This window comes from Trichinella spiralis, assembly GCF_000181795.1.
Source record: "Trichinella spiralis strain ISS 195 chromosome Unknown Scfld1557, whole genome shotgun sequence".
NCBI classification, from domain to species: Eukaryota; Metazoa; Nematoda; class Enoplea; order Trichinellida; family Trichinellidae; genus Trichinella; species Trichinella spiralis.
In genome coordinates this window covers 718164-736655 of record NW_003528496.1, presented here as the reverse complement: position 1 = coordinate 736655, position 18492 = coordinate 718164, and the positions used below count along the sequence as shown (strand labels likewise).

The following is an 18492-nucleotide window of genomic DNA, read 5'->3' as shown; positions in this document are numbered from 1 at the left end:
TCGGCAACGCTGTGAAAACATCCGATCGGGCATGAATCAAATTTCCCACTCTGAAAGACTGAGAAAAAGACTCGTGAATGGTTCCTTGAACAAAAACAAAAGAAAACAAACATAAAGTAAATTTTTACAAAGGAAAAAAAATGAATAAATATTAACAACAAATTAAGCAAACCATTCTCATGAGCCAATTCATCGTAAAAAGCAGCCGTTGAATAGTGTGTACCATAATGGAATGGTGGAATTTTATCATGTTCCCATTGTCGATAACGGTCGATGAAATACTTGCGACGACTGTCGTTCAAAGCACCGACAGGCTACACATGTGTATAATATAAAAAGTAGAAAGAAAAAAACAATAAATAAATATTCATCAAATTTCAAAAATGCTGCTCAACTTTGGAAAGATCCCGAAAATTGGCCGGCTGCTTCAAGTCCAACTCTTCGCTGTCGTAATTGGACAATATCCACGGAAATACAGGATACTGATTTAAATCGTTGTACGTGCGTCCTGTGAACATGAAACGTCAAGAAAAAAAGGGACAATTTTACGCTTTCGAAAATATAATTTAAATAAACAAACAAGCATTTCTGCTTACCGGCAATAGTGTTCAAAAACATCAAGTATTCGAAATTGCATATTTCCCGTCGTTGCCATTTCTGTGGCATGTCTGAATGTTTGAACAATTGACGAGGGGTCATCAAAGATGCTTTTCTGCAAAATAAACAAACAAACAATAAATAGAAATAAAATGAAATATATTAAAAAAAATATATATTTTTCTCCTCCACCGGCTCTGAGCTATTCCGTATTTTTGTCCCACGCCAACTGCGGGCAAACGTTGGACCACTTTCTTGACAGTATTCTGGTCTGGAAATGCAAACATAATCGCTGCTAAAATAAAAACAACTCATCGAGATTTAAAATTAATTAAAACAATTATCATATTAAAAGATAATAAAAGAAAATAATATGTGAAAAACAAATCTTTTTTTGTTTTTTACATACATATTCATTATCCTCTTCTGACAGGCTATTATTATTATCATTATTGTTGTTGTTGTTGTTGGTTAAATTGTGAACTGTTTTCTTGATTTTGCAATTAATTCATCGACTGATCGAAAAGATGGACGGATCACTATTGAAAAGCCCAGAAAAGAACAATTGTAATGGAAAAATGATAATCTGCAAACGAGAGGACGAACAATAGCCCCTGAAGTATTGTTTGCCAAAGCAAAGCCGACCACTATCAGTCAATTGTCAGAGGAGTCACAAATTTCGATGTCATTCAGCAATCGGATATGGAAATATTAAAATTTTTTTACCAAACGTCAACAATTTCCCTTTCAACGAGCCTTCAAGCCAACAACAAGCTTACTTCATCATCAACAACAATTATTTATACAAAACCCCATCTTTTTGTGTATGCATAAAATTATACAGACAATATTTATTTTGTAAAGGATATCTTCATCTTCCTTTAAAAAAAAAGAATAAAACGATAGGCTGCGTAAATAAAATGAAATATTCTTATAGTTTTTTTTTGCTTTCATAAAGTATTCAAGAGAGAAAAAAAAACATTTTTTTATCATGTTATTATGAAATAAATTTATTCGCAAATTTCGTATATTTCAATTGTTCGAATCGAATGAAAAGGTTTCAATTTAAAAATCAAGTTATTTACATTGAAAAACTGTTTTCACCCATTTTAAAACCGACAAAACGCAACTTTCTGTTGCCCTGTTTACACGTTTTCCAAAAAATGTGCAAATTACGTCAATAAATAATAATTGAAATTTTCACTTATAAATTATAAATGCATCAAATTTCATTTCTTCAAAGGTCAAAATTAAACAAAAATAGCACCGTTCAATCATTTTCATCAAAAGACAACTGACGTTCAAGTAGTGTGCAATAATCATTCAAAATAAATAACTGAAGCCCATATGCATATATTACATATGTATATATGCGCATGAATACATTTAATTTCGGTATACACAATGAGTAAATGTTTCATAATAAGATAAGTCTTATCGATAGGATAAGATGATATGATATGATATAATATGTAAAGATAAATTTAAACGTACTTCGACTTGTGAGAAATATTTCCAGTGCACGATTCTGCAACAAATGCCTGCGCAAAAAAATTGCTCGTATTTCTGCAGTATGCCATCGACCGTGTAAATGTTCACAATATCGAAGTATCTGAAATAAAAATACAATTGAATAAAAAAATGGAAATATTAATAAATCCATTAATTATTAATCTTATTCAACATCCTGAGCGAACAAGCAACAACAAGTGAACACCAATATTATTTTTTTACACATTAAAATTATACTACACAACAAACAGATTCAAAAACAAAAGTAATTATTTAAAATTTTACAATAATCTATTTTTAAAAATAAAAAATAAATAAAAATTTAATTGATCAAATTAAAACTATACTAACTTGCATTTCACAATTACAAAACAGTATTTTAATTACGGAGAATTGTCAAATATGCAAAATAAATAAATTAATAAATAAAAGCAATTGTTTTTTTTATTTTTCTTATTTCTTCAATATTTTTTTCAAATTTCTGTTACTTTCTATCAACATCAACAATAAGAATAACAATGTGCAAAACCAAAACAGATAATATTCATAAATGGGAATAAGCTAAAAGAACAACTGTTTTTAAATGAAAAAAGAATACTACAAGCAAGTTGAATTAACAATTTTATGTTCTGCCAGTAAGTAAATCAAGAAAATTAAATTAAAAAAAACAAACAAAAATAAATTAAATTATAATCTTTGAAAAATCTTGGTGCGATAACTGCTGTCCCCGTTAACAACTGCTTTCCATTCAGCCTACTTTTCAAACCATAACGACCTTCTCAGTTTACAGAAAAACAAACAAACAAAATATTATTGGAAAATAATAATGATTGTAAATTTTGAATATTTTTTGAAATTTTGTTGTTCAATTGTTTGTGATAAATGAATGAATGAATGAATGAATAAATTGTACAATTTTACAAGAAAAATGTCATTACTACTGTAGAATGGAAAATGTGTGGTTAACTGGAAAAGCCGCTGACATTTCAGCACTTAAAAATAAATAACAGTTTCACCGATGCGTGAAAAACCACAAATTATTATTGTCCATAAATTCCATCACTTTTGCACACACACACAGACACACCAGGCAGGGCACGTGCAAGAAGAACCAGTCGCGTCGAACAAGCAGACAAACACAGAAAAGCCATCCATTCAGGGACAACGATGCATGCATACAACGCAAAATATTTTTTCTTCCAAAAACATCACATTCATAAAACTTCAACTCTACCTTAACACTTTCTTAATGCAAATACCATCGTCATCAATTGGTATATAGTCCTTGAGAATTATTAGTTGCAAGCATCAAATTATGCAAAACATCCAACACTAACTAACTGAAATGGAACTGAAACTGAAGATTTTCAAAAGAAAAAAAACAAATTCACCTACCAACAAACAACCACCGACGAACGATCCAATCGATACTTATTTTCATTCAGTATATTAATCAAATGAATTAATTAATTAACCCACACCTACTAACATACCTAATAAACTGTACACATTAATTAAAAAAAAATTTTTTTTCTCAATTTCATTTTTTCAGTATACAAATTTAAATATTAAAATTTTCAACAAATAAATAAATAATTTTTTTCTTTTTTTATTTTTGTAACTAACATAATCACACACATCCCTCCCAGTTTCGAATGTTATCACCAATTCAATCATCAATTTCCAAAGTCAGGCCGTTTGTAATAAATAAACCAACTATATTTTAAATACAAATGATGCGCAAAGAATTCCACCAGTGTCAATCTAAATTTAGAAATTATAAAATTAGAAATTTTTACTAGATATTTGTCAGTGAAAAGGAGAAATTCACGCAGCGTTGCTTTTAAATCATTTCGAAATTTGATTTGTGGATAATTTTTTTCCACTAAACCTGCTTTCCGATAATCGTCATCAAGCATTGATCTGCCATGCTGGCTGGCCGGCTGGCATCGATCAATTCCACATCATTCATCATTTCATTTCATTCTATTCAAAAAGTACAACACCACAACATTTTCAAACACATTCGTTATTATTATTAACCAAACAAATTTTTGCACATATTTTTTCTTTTTTCATATCACACAGTGTTCATATGTTACCAATACTGCACGGATATCATCGTGCACTTTTTTTGATACACGGTCAATTAAGTGCAAACAGAGAAAAATTATTTATTCAAAGAAACTATTCCATCATTAATTTTAACTCGAAATACAGACATCTATCAACTGTACACAATCATCATCATCGTGTATGTCGATTAACAAAGTCATACTGACATCATATATACACACACTAATATCCAATCACCCCTCCCTCCCTTCCCCAGCCACACGCCTCAGAGAAACACAAATACAACTTGTGTAAAAACTTATTATTCACTTTTCGTGCAAATACTTTATATTAAAAGATGTTCTCTTATTAATTTAAAAAAATTTCATTAAAATGTAAATTAATATTAAAATTCAACTTGAACAAGCAAACCATTTCATCTTTTCTAAAATCTTCATCTAAAGATATAATTTGAAAAAAAAACCAATATTTCAAATTTTCATTTCAACAGCTAACAAAAAAAAATCTCAACTTTTCCAGTTCATTAATAAATTAAAAAAAGATACAAAAAAATTCATATTTTATTAATTTCGATTAAACAGATGCATGCATCGGTACTACTACTGTTAATAAACATGCAAATAAGGGATGTAGAAAAACAAAACTAGCCTGAACTGCTGATTTTTTGCTTCTCTGTCCCAAAATGAAATCAATCACCACGATTATCTTTTCTACGAATACAGTTGAAGAAATGTAAATGTTTTTTTTCTTTTTAAACGTTTGAATATATTTTTCAATGTAAAACAAAAAAAATGCATCATTCATTCATTCATTCATCAAATTTCACGTTCAAACGTGAATAAAAAACAACTACAACAAAAACAATAAATCTAATCTGATTAGTATTGAATAATGGAATAATTTTTAAAAAAAATTCAAAGTTCAATTCAAAAATAATTATTCATCATGCATATCAAACGACAACAAAAATAACGATAAAGATGTATGTAAAAATTAGCCGGCACGCTAGTGCAAAAATAGTTCAATATTGTATTACAACACTACAGAGCTGTTTCGATTTGGAAATCATTGCCGCTACAGTGAAACTTAATGATAATTATTTTTGTCAATTAAATTCAAATTTCACGCACAACTAAAATTGAAAACAAAAAAAAACATAATTTGTCCAAACAAGGTTGAAATATATTTTTTTTTTGAAAAAAGCAAGTTTTGTTAATTGTTCCAATGTTCCAGCTGACAACAACAGCATAAGCGTTGTATAGCATCGCATAAAGTGCAATGTACATATCTATGTAAAAATAAATTGCAAATAAAAATGATCATATCAAAGCCGGTCCAGGTAAAAGCAGAAAAAATAATCAAACAGAGATAGATAACAACCGCCAAGAAAAATATTATCAATAATAATAATAATAGAATCGGAAGTGGTGGCGTTGTTAAAAGCCCAGTAGTAGTAGTAGTAGTAGTATAGTTGTAGTAATGGTGGTGGTCCTTTGGGAAAGATTCAGGGGGTCAGGTGGTGATCACCACTTCTATATGGGAAAATAGAGAGGATCGCCTGACCTGAACCTGGTAACAGAAAAAGCAATTACTGTCAATCAACCGTCCGACGGACCGGCCCGGTGTAAAAAGCCAGCCCGGCTGATTTACGCTAATTGCCCAAAGGCGGAGCTTGTACCGCCTCCCCCATGGCAACGTATCCGACCGTCGACCAATAGAAAATTCAAAAAACAACAGCGCCACCAATTAGCAGCGGCATTTGTGAACAGACAGGCGGTCGTGTCAGTTTCCACTTGCGGTGAATGAGCGAAAGAGTTGGAAGAAGAAAAATGGAGAAAAAACGAATATCATCATCATCATCACCGTCACCATGTGAAGAAATGCTTCATCAACAACATCAGTAATAATAAGCATAACAATAACATACAACAGACAACCTTGGCATTTTCCTTCACTTGTACTGTGTCAATAATCATCATCGAAAAGTCGTCCATTCATCCATTTATTCATTCGCATCAAGAAGTATATAGAATTTGAATCCAATTTAATTTCCCAAATTTCCATTGTTACCTACCATAGAAGAAGACAAGAAAAGAAAAGCAATCACCATCACCTGAACCGCAACAAATTATGCACAGCGTTGTATCAGTCCAATATTGGTGTTGGTGGTGTGATGTTGAATAATAAATTCAGAAAGGATCATCCGACGAAAAAGTGCAAGATTACGAGAAAAAGAGAAAAGTGAAAAAGAGATGCTGGGCCAGCCCAGTTTGGCCGTCTACCAGTTGAATCGCTTCTACCAAGATCGAGTTGCCGCCCGCAAAGCGACCACCAGCAAAACGTTGCGTGAAATTTGCAAAATTGTCCAAGACGTGCTGAAAGAAGTGGAAGTACAAGAGCCGAGATTCATAAGCACGCTGGTCGAGGGCGGTGGCCGGTACGAGGGGGCGTACGTGCTGTCGCCGACCGAGTTCGAGATCATTTTGTATTTGAACCAGATGGGCGTGTTCAATTTTGTCGACGATGGTTCAGTGCCCGGCTGCGCGGTTCTCAAACTCAGCGACGGTCGCAAGAGGTCCATGTCGCTGTGGGTGGAATTCATCACCGCCAGTGGCTATTTGTCGGCCAGAAAAATTCGATCCCGGTTCCAAGCTCTGGTTGCCCAGGCGGTCGAAAAAAGCCAGTACCGCGACTGCATACAGATGCTGCAAGATTCGACGGAAGTGAGACTGCGGGTCAACGACCGTTACGTGGTGCAAATTACAACCGCGTTCCGGTGCGGCAACATCTGGCCGAGGAGTGCGTCCCACTGGCCGTTGCCGGTCACCACTTGGCCGAGCTTGTCCCTGGTCCACGAGGTGAAGCAGGAAGGTTTCGATTTGCACAGCAAAGAAGTGTCGACGGTGCAAGGGAAACAGTCGGCCATGGAAGGCGACGCCTGGGTGATGAGTTTCAACCAAGCTGAGGATATTCTACTGTCGATGGGCAGCAGAAGAAAATGCTTGACAATTTTGAAAACCCTACGAGACCGTCACCTGGACAACGGCGCAGCGGTGACCAATTACGTGGTAAAAACGTTGGTACTTTACGAATGCGAAAAGCATCCACACGAATCCGAATGGGATGAACTGGCAATGGGTGAACGAATCATCGGCGTACTGTTGCAACTGGTCAGCTGTCTACAGTGCCGCAAGTGCCCGCACTATTTCATCCCGTCGTTGGATTTACTCCAAGGTGCATCCAGTGTACTACTCGATCAGGCGGCCAAGCAAACCTGGCGCCTGCTCAGAGAATTGATCACCAATCCCCGTGCGTTGGAAACATTATGACCAAAAGGTAGCGCACACACTACATATATATATGTGTGTAAACTGTTTGAGATTTTCTCTCCCATTATTGTGTGTGTGTGTGTGCGTGTGCGTATGTGCGTAGTGCTATCATATCTACTACTACTACTACTACTACCACTACCGTGTTTCTTCTAGTCATTCGTTTTCCAGAAAACGATTCTTTTTCATTTTTTTATCATTTGAAAGTTGTCAAATGGATCGTTTTTTTGACTGATGGTTGTGATTTAGTAATTAAAATTTACACGCATCTCATTCTGTCAACGTAACCAAAGATCACATATATGAATGAAACCATCGAGCAATATTATCATACGACAAACAAACTTTTTTCTACAACAACTTTTTTTCGTCAAAAAAGTACAGATTGCGTTTGAAAATGATACGTAAGAAATTATCACAATTGTTTCCTTTCTTGAACACAAAAATTCAAATTGAAAATCACAGTTGAAATGTATATGATTGATTAAAGAAAATTTATCTCTTCAACGACATAACATTGGAAATAAGTGCCACTGTTGCCTAGTGATTCGCTGCAATTTGCAGTGAATTTGCAATTTAGTAAATAGCTTTTTTGTTTATGACAATGAATGGAATTGCAAATAATTAGTCGAATAAATTGTCATTTCGTAAATTCATTAATTGCATTTTAAAAATATTACCCGTATTGGAAATTATTTTCAAAAGAAAATTTTATAAATTTTCCGTCCGTCAAAAATTCATATAAAAGTGCACAAACAGTTGCTTGAGTGTAGGGATAAAGTGGGCATTTTAAATTTGACAAGAGCATAAGCCTCGGCTTTTCACTGTTTATTAAAAAACAACAGCATCAGACAAAATTGAACTCGAAAATTCATTCCTTTCCCCTCGTTGTCATTTAAAGAAGAATCAAATATAATATAATATAAAAATGAAATAATCATAATATCATCCAGAGGAAGGGAAAAAAAGAAGAAGTATTTCTTCTGTTCATTGGTAAAAAAGGAAAGCCCGTTTGTCTGTCTGGTAATGTGAAAATAATTTTGAAAATGAAAGAAAAGACCAAAGCTAAAAGCTCTGCTTGAATGAGGCTGATTTTTAAATTAAATTATAAACGTTTCCAAAACATCCAACCGGTGGCACACCAACGGCGCACCTCTGTTCAACACCAATTGTCAAAGCACATCAACCAAACCAACATGCTCGCAATATGGCATTTTCTACATATACACTCTTCTCACTCAAATAATTAAGCTGTTCGTCGTTTCGTTTCACTAGAGTCAATGATAAGCTCAGAATGATGCTTTTAACTAAATTTTGATGGAAACGTACACTTGGAAAAACTCACTCTCTCACTCTCTCTCTCTAAATCTTCCTCTCTTGAGCACTTACTTACTTATTTACTTGCTTGCTTGCTTGCTTGCTCACTCCAACCATATTCAAACAACGTGTCAACAAAACCTGCTACACCAAACAAACAAACAAACAAACAAACAAAAAATTACTTTCAAAAATCAACAATATGCAAGTAAAAATACAAACAAACAATTGGAGACAATTAACAAAAAGTGGAAAAATCAAAAATTACAAAAAAAAAGAATAATCAACCAAACAAACAAAATTTTTCAGCAACATAACTGATCACCACTAAATTATTATATATGAATAAATTTACATTTGATATGATGAAAAAGTTGAAAAGGAAATTTATAAATTCCAAATTCATTTTCAAACATACAATTGGAAATGAAAAGCTTACATAAATATTTTCCACCAATGAATAAACGACAATTCGCAAAATTATTTCAATACTACAATAAGCATTGCTCTCAGTCAGTCCGTTCTCCTTTCTTTCAGAGTTGATGATATGTAAAAGTTTAATCAAAGAAAAAAAATTATATCAACCTACAATTACTTATTACTTGAATATAAATTATGATATTTTCTTTTATTTATTTTGAATAAAATTTGATTCAAATGATATATAAATATTTCAAAAATACAACTTTTCATCACATTGCGTTTCAAGCACAAAAATATTGTAATAATAAATATTTTCCAATTTCTCCTCCGAAATTTCGAATCACTCATCCATTGTCAGCGTTGTTTCCAATCAATAGACATTAAAACCCACCACTAATCACCGATATGCAATGGAAGTAACGGACGATAAGCTGGCACAGTGGAGAAGAGGAGCAGCAACACAGCAATGGAAAGAGGACAAAGTAGGCAGAGAGAAAGAGAGCTTGGTGCTTCATAGCTTGATGGATGTTAACGTCACCATTCACACAATTGCCTGCCAACTACATTTTCCTGAACTTCATTCAGCTAAAAGCTTCACTACTGCTGCTCTGCCTGAGCACAGAGCTTCCATCGAATCAATTAATTTGTCCGCACAGTTGAACCGCTTCTGACTAACATTAATACTGCCCACAAATTGTGTGATAAACTGGACAACAGATTACAAAAAAAAACGGCATCAATTCAGTGAAGTTGAAATAGTCCACATGGCCATTTTTTGAATCAAAAGCATTTTATAAAATTCAATTTGGGAATTACTGAAATTAAGAAAAAATACACACATCACTGTATGAAACAAGACGCAAATTAAAACTGTCGGTCGATTATTCGTATAATTCGTCGTAATTCACCAACTGTCAACATCAGTTTGAAATAATAATAATCGCCGTTGACATATCTGGTCATTTCACATTTGTGCTACAGAACATGTTATATTTTAAATAAATCTACTAAAAAACATCACATTCCTTCCCAACTTGTTAAATTCGATTTTTTTTTCATTCATTTTTTAAAACAAAGAATCCTTTTCATTTGCTTCAATCAATTGCATCAATTATTGAAATAATTACTCAATTTTTACAATAAAATTTCATGTTTCAAATTTATAATTAATAATTATACATATCTGTGATCATTTGAGAAGTAATAACAACAAATCAAAATTGCCATGATTATATAAATAAAATATACGTCATTTTTTTCCTTCACATGTTCTTTCTCCTTTCAATTTTCAAATTTACAATTATCGAACCAGACAGTAAATAAATAAGACGTGAAATGAATTTATGCAAGCTGCACTTTCCCACGTAACAAAAAATGACGTCCCCTATCCACCATCTGGACTCTACAAATTTACCATACATCCATCATTGTAATTGAACTGTAATCAAAGAACAGAAACTAACAGCATCATCATCAACAACAACAACAAAAAGACAGACAGACAACTCATTTCACTGTTCACATTCTAATTATTAAATTTGAGAAATCAAAAATGGAAAATAATAATAATAAAACCAAAAAAAAACCACAAAACTGAACAAATGGTACTTCCATATCTTTCCCCAATTACGTCATTTCTGTCAATTGCGTTCAAGAGATCAATATTTGCAACAAAAACAATCCGCATAATTCGTATAAACAATGAACAGCAGAGATCAAATGGGCCAAATTTGGCCGAAAACTTCTCGCTCACCAGCCGCACAGATTATAATATTATATATAGATATTATGACCAAATGCTCGTCCAAAATCACCAAATCATCAACTAATCAAAAACCGAATATAGACAAATAAACCAACCAACCAAGTCAAGCAGCTTTCAAGCAAACCGATATTTTCAAATGATTCACAATAATAATACGATCAATCGATCATCATCATCATTCACATGGTCAAATATAATCAAATGTTCCTTTTTTTTTAAAAAAAATACATTTAATCACATCACATATACGGATGATAAATTTTCCACTAAAGACAACAATTTCTCATCTCTTACAATTTAAATAATATTCATAAATGGTGGCCATTACCTATGACACACAATCACTTTGTTTCTTTTTTTTTAATTATCATTTACAGCTCAAAAATAAAATGTTAAATTCAACTTCAATCCAGTTATTGAACACAGAAAAGAAAAGTACCAAAACATACAATGTGTGATGTCGTAAACATAAAAAAAAATCTTGCTTCAAAGTAATATTTAAAACGATGATCAAAAAAATACATTTTTGCCTCCCCCCCCCCAAACAGATATATATATATAGATGTACGCAATTCACGCCATTTATTTTCATCTACCTTTGATCGTCTATTTATTTTTGATAATTACATAAATTTAAAATCATTTATTACTTCAATTAAAATCAAATTAAGTCGATTAAATTGACTGCAACTCTATTCAACTCACAAAATCAACAACGACATGCAATTTACATTTTACAATTAATGCGTTCTCTTTTTTCCATAATTTCATTTTTATTGTTTTTCTTTTTTGCTTATTAAAATTATTATTTTCAATTCATCAAATGTGAAACAACAAATCAGGACAAAAATTAATACACGCAAATGAGAAAAATGCGCATACAGCTAGCTGCTGCGCACTTTTATTAGTAGATGTCCAAATGACAGGTGGTATATTGAATCGTAAAATTCGAATGAAGCTATCAATTTATTACTTGCTAACGTTATTTCCCTGCTGATAAATATATTTCAAATCTGATTAAATAAGCTTCTGCACAAAAGCTTAATCACACAAATTAACTGTACAATTCCACAAATCAATTACTCTTCAATTGCTCAAAGTTGCAATTGTAATTCAAAAAACAAAAAAAAAACAGAATACTGACAAAGTAGAACATACTACATATGTACAGATAAAATTCAATACTAAAAAAATCTTTTATCTCCCCCGCCCGTGATTTTCAAATGTGCTCCGCTCAACCCAATAAACTTTTGAAACATTAATATGAAATAATTTCAAAAAAAACTGCAAAAATACAGCATTTGCACATTTGAAAGTTGTCCCTAAATCGACAAGATCAACATATTAAAATGCATCATTTACAAAAAGTCGCATTATTACGCTGAATTTGAATTAAAAAAAATTTTGCCAACCTTTTGCAACTTTTTGAAACTCAAAAATGGTACAGAAAAAAAAAGAAATAAGTTGAATACTTACCGCGGGATCTGCCTGCTGCAACTCTGCATCATCATCTTTGCAGTCAAATGAAAGTTCGTTAGCTGTGATTGACAATATTCCAGGCAAGACCAGGCCTGGAGCTACCAGATGACATGGAGTGATGAAACATGAACCTGCTGTACAAAATGCAAAGTAAAATAAATAAATAAATAAATAAACAAAAATTTGCATATATTGAACAACTGAAAAAGAAAACAACACAAAATATCCACCTTGTTGATTAACTTCTTCATCGGTTTCTTCATTCCATAAAACAATTTCCGTTTCTGTTAGCAATTCGTTGGTCAACGAAGATGGCGTCGACGAAGGAAGAACAATATTTTTGTCTCGAAGGTAAGATGCAAAAGCGTCACGAGTTTTTTCAACTTCACTTTCATCTTCACCTGAACAGCAATAACTTTTTTTGTAAAAAAATGCTCGAATATTTCACAAATCTGATAAATTTTTCAATAATTGCACAATCTTCGTGCAAATTTTCAATAAATTCATCTATTGATTTTACTTTTTACTTTTTCTTTAGTGAAAATTTCCAAATCAACAAACTCAGCTCCTACCCTGATTATCCGCACTTTTCAACGTAGCTTCAGGATGTGAGGAACCAAAAGAATTGGGCACCAGTCGCCGTCGACGTCTCGAGTCATCTTCCCAAATGTCCAATTTCCAAAACATTTTCGCCCTGAACGATTGCATCGAGAAATTTAATCATGAAAATTCACATCGAAAATTTTTTTATAATATTCCTTTCTATACTAGCAACCCCAACGCTGCCCAATGGAGCATGCTGTTTCCGTCGCAAACACCGCTTTTCTTTCAGTACAAAATTTTTATAATAAAAAACTGTTCATGTTCCATCAACTTCTTCTAGTGATGGTTTATTTGTAAAAGTCTCGATAAATTACTCCCCCCCCCCTTTGTTTGCTACTATATTCATAACACCAACAATTTAATAAAATGGATTTTCTTCACATTCGGTATTTCTATATTGAAAATAAAATCGTTCAAAATTACAGATTCACTTCACAGATATTCTCTTTTCAAATATTCATTATACAAGTTATCAAGAAAACAATTTGAGCGTGATAAAAAGATATGCGCAAGAATGTACATGCATAAAAGTTTAAAAAAAGAAAAAGAAAACAAACCTATTTTCCACACCCCAAGCTCCGTATTCACTACGCAAAATGACGTGCACTTTGTCGAGAATTTTTCTAGATATCATGGTATTTCGCCGTCGGGCTGCTGAAATGAGCAAATTGCAAGTGCTTTCTTCTTCTTTGCTTGTAACGACAAGCTGGGCACACATGGCCTGTATAATTAATTGTAAAAAGAGAGAAAACAAAATGGAAAATTATTAAATATAAGAAACAACAGCAACTGCTACTATTGCAAAGGATACCTCAAATTCAGCATGCTTCATCACATCTTCGGCTCGCATTCTGTTCAAAATATATTCAGCCTCGTTTGCAACGCGAACCAAGTGATCGCGCGTTGCATGGGCCAGAAGACGTCCTTCGTTGACCAGTTCAATAAATGCCAGTCCTGCATGCTTTTGCAGGGATGTTTGCCATTCTTGGGAACACAACAACATGACCAATTCAATCACACTGACGTTGCTATTACGCAACGTATTCAGCACTGTATGAATAAAAATAAATGAAAATGAAGTAGAAAAATCACCAAATCGAACGCAGATACCTTTCGGATCGTTCATAATCTCTTGTCCATGGGTACCCAGAAGAGTCTTTTGAAAGTAAGATTGAAAATCGGCGATAATTTCACGAAAAAGTGGCGCCACCGGCTCAAGTGCTGTTCTCAAGCGTGCACTGAGAAGCGCTTGACGTTCTTTGGAAGCATCGTCTCTGCTGCTACTTTGGTCACTTTTTGGTGGTGCAGTTTCAACTGTCGCCATTGGAGAACTGGCAACATTTTCATCTTGTTTCAACCGTATTGAATCGGTCAAATCGTCAAATCCATCCGCCGCTGATTTGGCACCGCTCAACAATTGCTCGTCTGCACAAAACCAATGAATTAAAATTCAATTTTGCACAAATGCAACAACCGATAAAAATCGAACCATTTTCATTTTTTACAGATGTCTTCGCCTCAGATGGAACTATTTTCGAATTGTCCTTGCCTGAAATTTTACAGTGAAATAAATTGAAATTGAAATGAAATTTAAATTTACGATATTCCGCCGTCTGATTGAAGTTGGAACCGGCGCTGACAGTGTTGTGAAACGGCGACGGAGAGGAAGGTGGTTCTAAAATATCTCTATACCTGGACACCATCAGCACTGACAAAAAGTAAATCGTTGCCAATGCCAAAAATTGAGCCTGTCGAGATTCTTCCTAAGAAAAAATTCAAATCAAAATATCATAAACATTATAAAGCTTACAATGTCACGGTAGAGTGTCGCCTTGAGTCGATAGACGTCGACTTCTTGAAGTACCCGTTCGGGATCTTGAACGGTTGTTTTCAAATTAAGAAAATCACTGTTTGTCTCCTACAAATATGATGTTCTATTCTATGTTTGACAAGAGAATATCAATGAAATTTATAAAGCACATCAAGTGATGTTAAATCATCAACCAGTGCTTTGATCGCTCTCTCTTTGGCGCAAACTACCAGCTGGTGATCAAAGCAAGACTTGTATCTGTAAACGAGACAATTTCTCACTGCAACCATAGTCACTGAACAATGAACAATTTCAATTATTATTATTATTCATCTCTATTCGAAATCAGTTCAATTTTACCAAGTCTCAATATCTGCCTCAAAATGCCACCAGTAGGCATATTTTTTTCCCTCTCTAAATCTGCAAAATTGCAAGCTGTTCCAAAAACAATAACATCCGCTAGATTCGCCAGTCGCACCAAAAACGATATCGCCACATTCATCGACAATCCCTGATTTGAAGTATCGGCAATTTCCAAATCACTCTGAAAATTATACAAAAAAAAATTAATAAATTAAATAACTGATTTTTCCATCAAATAATTTAATTCATTTTTCTTTTTAAATACACTGGGCGAAGTTAGAGCTGCCAACAAGGGTAACAAGCCACCGCAGGCGACAATAAAACTATCCAACGACTGCGACATCACATGTATAGCGTTGACAACAAAAACCGCATTATCACTCTGATTGATGTAGTCTATCAAGGAACGTGAACCGTCACTGGGAAAAAAGTAAAAAAAAATAACACAACAAAAATATGCATATACATAACGAAACAATTTTTATAAGTGTTTAACTAATAACAGAATAGTATGTCAAATATACTTTTTCCAAACTGCAATGTCCGATTCAATTCCCAACAGCAGATCGGATAGCAAAGTCAAATGAGCAGCCGACCAACGAAATTCCGGTATACGATACAACGGCACCGTGCTGTCGACTTGCTGGGGCGCTTTTTCCTCGGATCTAGATCCAATGTACGTGCTTTCCGATGATACATTTGATGTACTGAATACACTTTGCGATTCACCACTGGCCACTGTACTACTCTGACCAGCAACTTTCGACAATAAATCTTGAACAACAGTAACCACTTCTTTTTCAACGTCGTCATTTTTTTCAGATTGTGTCATATCCAATCGAGATACTGCTTTGCCAGAATTTTTCCGACAAAAACGTTCAAAAGAACCCTACAAATTTTCTTGTTGTTAAATATGAAAAAACTATCGTTTGTTCAGGAAAAAAAATTAAAACACCTTAGAATGAATAATGGCCATAGTATCAATCCAAACACGCCACCCACCGTATTCCAATTTGATCGCGTGATGTAGTAAAATTGCAAAGAGATGATAAACCAGACTGCGAATATGCATCTCTGCTTCGGTGTTCGGCTCCAAAGAAGTCAAAGAAATCAACCAATCTTGCCATACGGACATTTGCAAAATAATTCTACAAATAATTTGAAAAAAAAACAAGCAATAATAATAATTATTATTAAATATGAATAAATAATACCGTCTGTTTTCGCTCGAATTCGTACACATGTGAATCAAATCTGTTAAAAATACTTTCTTCACCTCAAGCACTTCAGTGTTCTGTTGATCCGACTGCTGCAATAAGCTGGCAATTGTACGAATCAGCACTAGAGAGAGAAAAAAATCGATCAATTATACGCAAAATTTCCATGCTTATTATTAACTTTATCAACTTACTGGGATTTTCAAACTTGCAATTCGTACTCGGTTCTGGGTGACGACCGTCCAAAATTTCCGATGTCATCTTTTCAATTAATATCTGCTTATTGAAAAAACAACAATTCAAATCCTTGATGAATAATGAACAATAAATTTGAAATAAAACCTCAAAAAGCACATTGTACGTGCGCACATTTATATACGTGGCGTGCAACAGCAGTCGATCAGTTAACAGAGTGTACAAATTGTACGGATTCATTGTATCTTGCTTGCGTCTATAAAATTCCAAATCATTTTTGCAAAATTAACGTGACAAGTAAATCTTACTTGCTCGTGCAACGGCATAAAAAGAAACCGAACAATTTCAAAGCCAACAATCGAACGGTTTCATTGGCTGCACCGATTAATTTAAATACAACCCTGAAAGTACAAAAAGAATTTGAAAAAAAAATCAAAAATATTTCCAAACATGTCTAATAATATCAACATCGAAATGCAAATTCAAGTTTTATTGGATTGTTCAACAGATGCAATTATTCAATTAGCCCAGTCAGTGTGTTAAATGAAACTCAAAGATATTTTGAAATCAACTTTACAATAATACTTCAACTTCAACATATTCATTGCTATTTTGGCAAGAATTCATTGGTTCTTTGTTTTAAAATATTTCATAAAAATTTCATCAACAGGAATAAAAAAGCAGCACACATATTAAGTATACGAATACTGAAATGAAATTTCATAATCGGAAAAAATGACATGTTTTCTACTTAATATGCTTTTGTTGTTCAAAGAAACAATTTATATAACTTCAAAAAAATACTCACCAAACGCCTCGCTTTTTATCGAATGCTGGGATGAGCATTGCTGGATTGGCAGCCACAAGCTTAATCAACATACTTAACACGTCAGTCAAATTATCATCCTGAAAATCAAGAAATAGATTTTCATGTGTGTAAATTTGAAACAATTTCTAATAAATAAAAGTAAAATTGCCAAAGCAGACCTCATGAACTGTAGTCAAAAAGTTCAATATAGCTTTGAGTTCGTCGCCCGTCTGCGCTCCAGGTTCATTATTGGAAACGATTTTGTACATGAGCGTCAGTATATGGCCCCGGATTGTCAAAATGTTATCCACAGTTGGTCTTGGACCAGCTAACGAAGTTTCAAAAAGTAGATAAAATTAAACAAAAAAAGTTTGCTTCTTTGTTTTTCTTTTTTATTTACAAAAGTGCAAACCTTTGCCTTTTCCATCAATACCACTGCGTCGCCTTGGATCCGTCACCCAGTAATAAAATTTCAACGAATGCAACAATTGCATTATTGTTGTAACACGACGGACGGGATTGAAAATTTTCGCCTTGTCATAAAAGTCCGTCGCTAAATACTGATACAGCCTGGTCTGAACCTAAAATTATGGCCAATAAAATTTAATATTAAACCCAGAGACAGACAAGTGATACTCTGCCGTCGGTATTGATCCAAAGGTTTGGGTTGAGTAGAACAAATTCGAACAATTGACGCAAAAGATTCGCACTGCTCGATTCAGGTGAAATGAGGAAATGGGCCATTTCAATGAACGTATTCAATACACTCTCAGTGATGTGCTTTTTATCGGCCGCCGTAAGTGAGACGCCAATGACCAAAAAAGCATTCGTCTGCAGCAACTGCTGTTGCACTCCAGGAGAACAGACCATAAGTTGAGAAAAGATGGACAACAACGTGGAACTTAAATACAATACTTACTGTTTTTTCTAATTCAGTCATCATTCTGCATTTATTGTTCAAAATTTTTATTCAACCCAACAGTAAATGTGCAGCTCAT

General features: G+C 33.6%; 4 protein-coding genes across 4 annotated transcripts; 1 reads left to right on the top strand and 3 right to left on the bottom strand.

The window, feature by feature from the left end:
• Positions 1–172: 172 nt before the first annotated feature.
• On the bottom strand, positions 173–1014 carry Tsp_04698a (putative protein neurobeachin; the record flags this gene model as incomplete). Its single annotated transcript, XM_003369228.1, has 5 exons — positions 1007–1014; positions 790–892; positions 597–712; positions 439–508; positions 173–314 (listed from the first exon to the last, which is right to left on the bottom strand). Coding segments are annotated over exons 1-5 (439 nt in total), but the record flags the coding sequence as incomplete, so codon positions are not given.
• Positions 1015–4867: 3853 nt separating this feature from the next.
• Positions 4868–7514, top strand: Tsp_04697 (protein mab-21). Its single transcript, XM_003369227.1, has 3 exons — positions 4868–4917; positions 5736–5983; positions 6379–7514. The coding sequence occupies exons 1-3, from the start codon at positions 4868–4870 to the stop codon at positions 7512–7514; spliced, it is 1434 nt and encodes a 477-aa protein (XP_003369275.1).
• Positions 7515–12373: 4859 nt separating this feature from the next.
• On the bottom strand, positions 12374–13185 carry Tsp_04696 (protein neurobeachin). The gene is made up of 4 exons (XM_003369226.1): positions 13071–13185; positions 12729–12899; positions 12496–12632; positions 12374–12400 (listed from the first exon to the last, which is right to left on the bottom strand). The coding sequence occupies exons 1-4, from the start codon at positions 13183–13185 to the stop codon at positions 12374–12376; spliced, it is 450 nt and encodes a 149-aa protein (XP_003369274.1).
• Positions 13186–13265: 80 nt separating this feature from the next.
• Positions 13266–18364, bottom strand: Tsp_04695 (conserved hypothetical protein). Its single transcript, XM_003369225.1, has 20 exons — positions 18110–18364; positions 17907–18075; positions 17674–17822; positions 17495–17592; positions 16995–17087; positions 16834–16942; positions 16686–16767; positions 16489–16615; positions 16230–16422; positions 15799–16163; positions 15540–15693; positions 15272–15455; positions 15082–15206; positions 14912–15019; positions 14702–14864; positions 14576–14650; positions 14212–14526; positions 13913–14151; positions 13659–13822; positions 13266–13323 (listed from the first exon to the last, which is right to left on the bottom strand). The coding sequence occupies exons 1-20, from the start codon at positions 18362–18364 to the stop codon at positions 13266–13268; spliced, it is 3225 nt and encodes a 1074-aa protein (XP_003369273.1).
• Between the last annotated feature and the right edge of the window lie 128 nt (positions 18365–18492).

Bases quoted from the DNA above. Each gene is read 5' to 3' on its own strand.
- Tsp_04695 (XM_003369225.1), bottom strand. From the start codon at position 18,364: ATGGTCTGTTCTCCTGGAGTGCAACAGCAGTTGCTGCAGACGAATGCT. The intron at 16,164-16,229 runs GTGTTTTAATTT...GAAAATTTGTAG, and splicing joins TGGCCATTATTCATTCTAAG to GGTTCTTTTGAACGTTTTTG. The intron at 13,823-13,912 runs GTATCCTTTGCA...TTAATTATACAG, and splicing joins TGAAGCATGCTGAATTTGAG to GCCATGTGTGCCCAGCTTGT.
- Tsp_04696 (XM_003369226.1), bottom strand. From the start codon at position 13,185: ATGTTTTGGAAATTGGACATTTGGGAAGATGACTCGAGACGTCGACGG. The intron at 12,900-13,070 runs GTAGGAGCTGAG...ATTGCTGTTCAG, and splicing joins GAAAAGTGCGGATAATCAGG to GTGAAGATGAAAGTGAAGTT. The intron at 12,633-12,728 runs GTGGATATTTTG...CATTTTGTACAG, and splicing joins TGAAGAAGTTAATCAACAAG to CAGGTTCATGTTTCATCACT.
- Tsp_04697 (XM_003369227.1), top strand. From the start codon at position 4,868: ATGAAATCAATCACCACGATTATCTTTTCTACGAATACAGTTGAAGAA. The intron at 4,918-5,735 runs GTAAATGTTTTT...GGGAAAATAGAG, and splicing joins ACGAATACAGTTGAAGAAAT to AGGATCGCCTGACCTGAACC. The intron at 5,984-6,378 runs GTGAATGAGCGA...TAATAAATTCAG, and splicing joins CGTGTCAGTTTCCACTTGCG to AAAGGATCATCCGACGAAAA.